This window comes from Camelina sativa, chromosome 8 (genome assembly GCF_000633955.1).
Source record: "Camelina sativa cultivar DH55 chromosome 8, Cs, whole genome shotgun sequence".
Classification (NCBI taxonomy): domain Eukaryota; kingdom Viridiplantae; phylum Streptophyta; class Magnoliopsida; order Brassicales; family Brassicaceae; genus Camelina; species Camelina sativa.
Genome location: NC_025692.1, coordinates 842073 through 845396, shown reverse-complemented (window position 1 = coordinate 845396; position 3324 = coordinate 842073). Strand labels below are relative to the sequence as shown.

Genomic DNA, 3324 nt, shown 5'->3' with positions numbered 1-3324 from the left:
TGAATATCCACACCTGTTATTTTTGGCTGGCCATTGCAGACTCTTCTAGCTAGTCTGGATGGTTATCAGATTCTGTATGTCGTCGTTTCAGAAATTACCTTTTGGGTTCACCTTTGGACTGACATTTTAATTTTTCTTAACCATGCCCAGCCTTGGGAGGAAAGTATGAGGGAAGCAGAAAAAAAAGGGACTGTGGTACTTCTTCAAAACTTGGATCCTACTTTTACATCTGATGAAGTGGAGGTATATCAGTTTATTTAGGAATCTTTTAAAATGTATTTTGTACCCTTATGTAATGCAGTTGTTTCCTGATTTACTTCTTGGAAACCTCCCTTCTTTCCTATGTGTATGCTAACTAAGAAATTTATGAATGGTATTTCAGGATATAGTCTATTCTGCTTTGAACGAGCAATGCGAAGCGAGGATGATAGAGCGTACATCAGTCACTATTCCTCATATTGGTAAGCTACCATTTTGCTCACAGGGATTTTCATCTGTGGTTCTCACATACCAGATATGGAATGAGGAGCTTTACTATGGCATCTCATATTGTTTGATATACAGGTGAAGCTTTGGTCCTTTTCAAGACAAGAGAAGTAGCAGAAAGGGTGATTAGAAGACTAGATGAGGGATGCTTGTTGCTATCAAATGGGAGGTAAACCTTCCATCACATATTCTGCTTTTTCTCTAATCTTCCTATCATAAATTGCAGAAATCTGTCTTGTGCCGTTTATTGGCATACTTTCATCTGAGAAATCAATTCTGTGCCGTTTTTGCTCAACAGGCCCCTTGTTGCTTCTTTTGCTAAGATTACTCCACCAGGGAAGCCGCCATCATTCTCCGGCCATATTAAGCTACACAAAACTCAAACGCGACGAGAGATGGTATTATTTCCATTGCCCCTTGCATAGAAACACACAAGTAAAAGTGCATAGTTCCTTTACCGATGCTCTTGCTCTTTCGTCTATATATGTTTTTCCAGAGAGATGCCGTGGCTACATCACATTGTTCTCAGCAAAACAACCTTGAATTTGACATGGCCATGGAATGGTGCTTGCACCAAGCTAGACATGAGCACGCGTCTGAAAGCGTATCTAAGGTATTAGATTTCATAGTCTACCACTATTTGACTGAATATTTAAGATTCTGTTTAAAAGTGTCGTTCTCTGACTCATTAACAATTATCAGTATGTTCTTCAACTCCTCTAAAATTAACAAATGAATCTTTTAACCCTTGTAGCGACAATTGGAGGAGATTAAGGCGCTGCGGATTAATTTCAAGCCTAAACTTCCTTAGTTTCAGAATCATCTTGTCGTTCTCTCGTGTAAGTATTAACTCTTTTTCCTCTTGAGGAACATGTCTATCAGGTAAAAGAAACAAATTATCAGTTACCCTTTCTTTGCATCAGACAGAAACATCATCAAATGTAGATTAGAAGGAAGAACACAAGCTCTCTTTTGGCCTTAAAAGACGGTTACTAAAGAATTTTGGTATTGTACTAACAAATTTCATGGCATCGAATCCACCAATCTTGACTCGGTAAACACCTGGTTTCTTTATATACAAAAACAAAGTTTTTTGGTGTTATTCAAATCAAAATTTTCAGATTCGTAGTTTCCAATTGAGCTATTTCTTCTTGCTTGTGTTTAGGTTTAGGAAGAAGAACATATACTGATGCGGCTTCTGGTCTCAATGGAACGACCCTTTTGTAGTTAAATATTCTTTGAAGGGTTCATTTTCTTTTATATACTAAACTTTTGTGTTGGTCAGGTAAGGTTGAAGAGAGTTAATGTGACTTGTAAAAATGCGTTTTCTTTGTGACTATGTAGGGGTTTGGTTTTAAAACAAGTTCTTTATGACAAGGCACCCTTTTATAGCCTAGTTGTTTCGCTTTCACCACTTATGTCACTCTCCTCTTGTCATCTGGAAAAAGAGTTTTCGACTCCTTCCTTCAATCCACTTGAATGTGGGCCTTAGTAGCTCCCTTAGTGGGGCTCGCCAAAATATATACAACCAAAATTCTTTTAAAACTTTGTAATGTTACTTCACTTCAACAATTCTTTTTTTAAATTTTGTTTTTGCTATTTCATTAGTATTATTACGGCGTATGTTTATATACTGTCTAAAAAATTAGATAATCTCCTATATAATAAAATGAAGGTACACTACTTTTTGTGTAGACTATGAATTATAAGATTAATTATTTGATTATTTGATAAGTTATATGAGTTGTGGTCATTAGTTAAATCTCGATTTGAGATCTTCTTGGAAAGGATATTCCAAAAAAATAAAATCTTCACTGAATATTTAGATATCCATATATAGGCAACAAAATTTTAAAAATTAATATTAATCACAACAACTTTTAAAAACAATCACTTTTAATCCGGGTCCTAAATTTCAATCCGGTTCTTAACTTTTATTCACAACAACTTCTAAAAATAATCACATCAATTATATTTTATATAAAAACTATAATATAAATAAAAAAAATTCAACCCGTGCTCCTAATCTAGTAGTGTGTTGTAAAGTGCTATGCTAATCTCAATAATTTATCTTTAACATGTGTATTAGTATTACACATCTTACTCGGGAACCTATTTTGGTAATATAATTCAATTATGATACTTGAAGTGATCGAATAATAATATGTTGACTTTCATTCACATTATGCTATATTTTGAATACAAAAAAAAAATAAGTTACAAATAGAATTAGTGTGAGCCTCTCTCTTAAGAAAACTATTATCATGGAGAAAGTAATAATATGAAAGGAAGCAAGAAGGTTTATGGGAGTATATATTATATATATATATATATATATATATATATATATTTTTTGGTGGTGAAAAAGGTTAACAGTTAGCACCGACAACACATCATATGAACGTACAAATCTCCACGACGTTCTCCTGCCTCCAATATTTTCGAAAGACGTAATTACTAATAATAATCAGCCTTAATTATATAAACGATCGACATCTGGGAAAGTTATACTATTCAAATAATTAGGAATTATATCAGACACACCTACACATTAATAGACATATTATGCACACAAACCTTCTCAAAAATCTCGCCTGGCCTATAGTTTTTAAATAAAATACTCCGAATTATTTTAATTTTGTGTTGTAATAAAGCTACAGTAAAAGGAATTTTTGGGGAAGGCGTATGTATAATAAACAAATTAAAAAAAAAAACGCACCGTTTTTAAAGACAAGTCCCTCGCACGTGTGGAGAAAACTCAAGTTATCACGTGTCGTGGGAAGGGAGAAATCTGAGTCAGCGCAAAACGACAAAGAAGTATAAAAAAATTAAAGAGGA

General features: G+C 33.8%; 1 protein-coding gene across 2 annotated transcripts in view; it reads left to right on the top strand.

The window, feature by feature from the left end:
* LOC104705413 (protein ANTI-SILENCING 1-like) overlaps positions 1 to 1897 on the top strand; it is a 6958-nt gene extending 5061 nt beyond the window's left edge. The window contains exons 6-13 of one of the 2 annotated variants that reach the window (XM_010421417.1): positions 151 to 243; positions 383 to 461; positions 565 to 655; positions 785 to 884; positions 983 to 1099; positions 1241 to 1325; positions 1414 to 1540; positions 1652 to 1897. In XM_010421417.1, coding sequence (XP_010419719.1) covers positions 151 to 243; positions 383 to 461; positions 565 to 655; positions 785 to 884; positions 983 to 1099; positions 1241 to 1297 — 537 coding nt within the window. In that variant the 3' untranslated portion in view covers positions 1298 to 1325; positions 1414 to 1540; positions 1652 to 1897. Of the gene's footprint in view, positions 1 to 150; positions 244 to 382; positions 462 to 564; positions 656 to 784; positions 885 to 982; positions 1100 to 1240; positions 1326 to 1409; positions 1541 to 1651 lie in introns of both variants that reach the window. The other variant, XM_010421416.1, reaches the window with a different exon arrangement.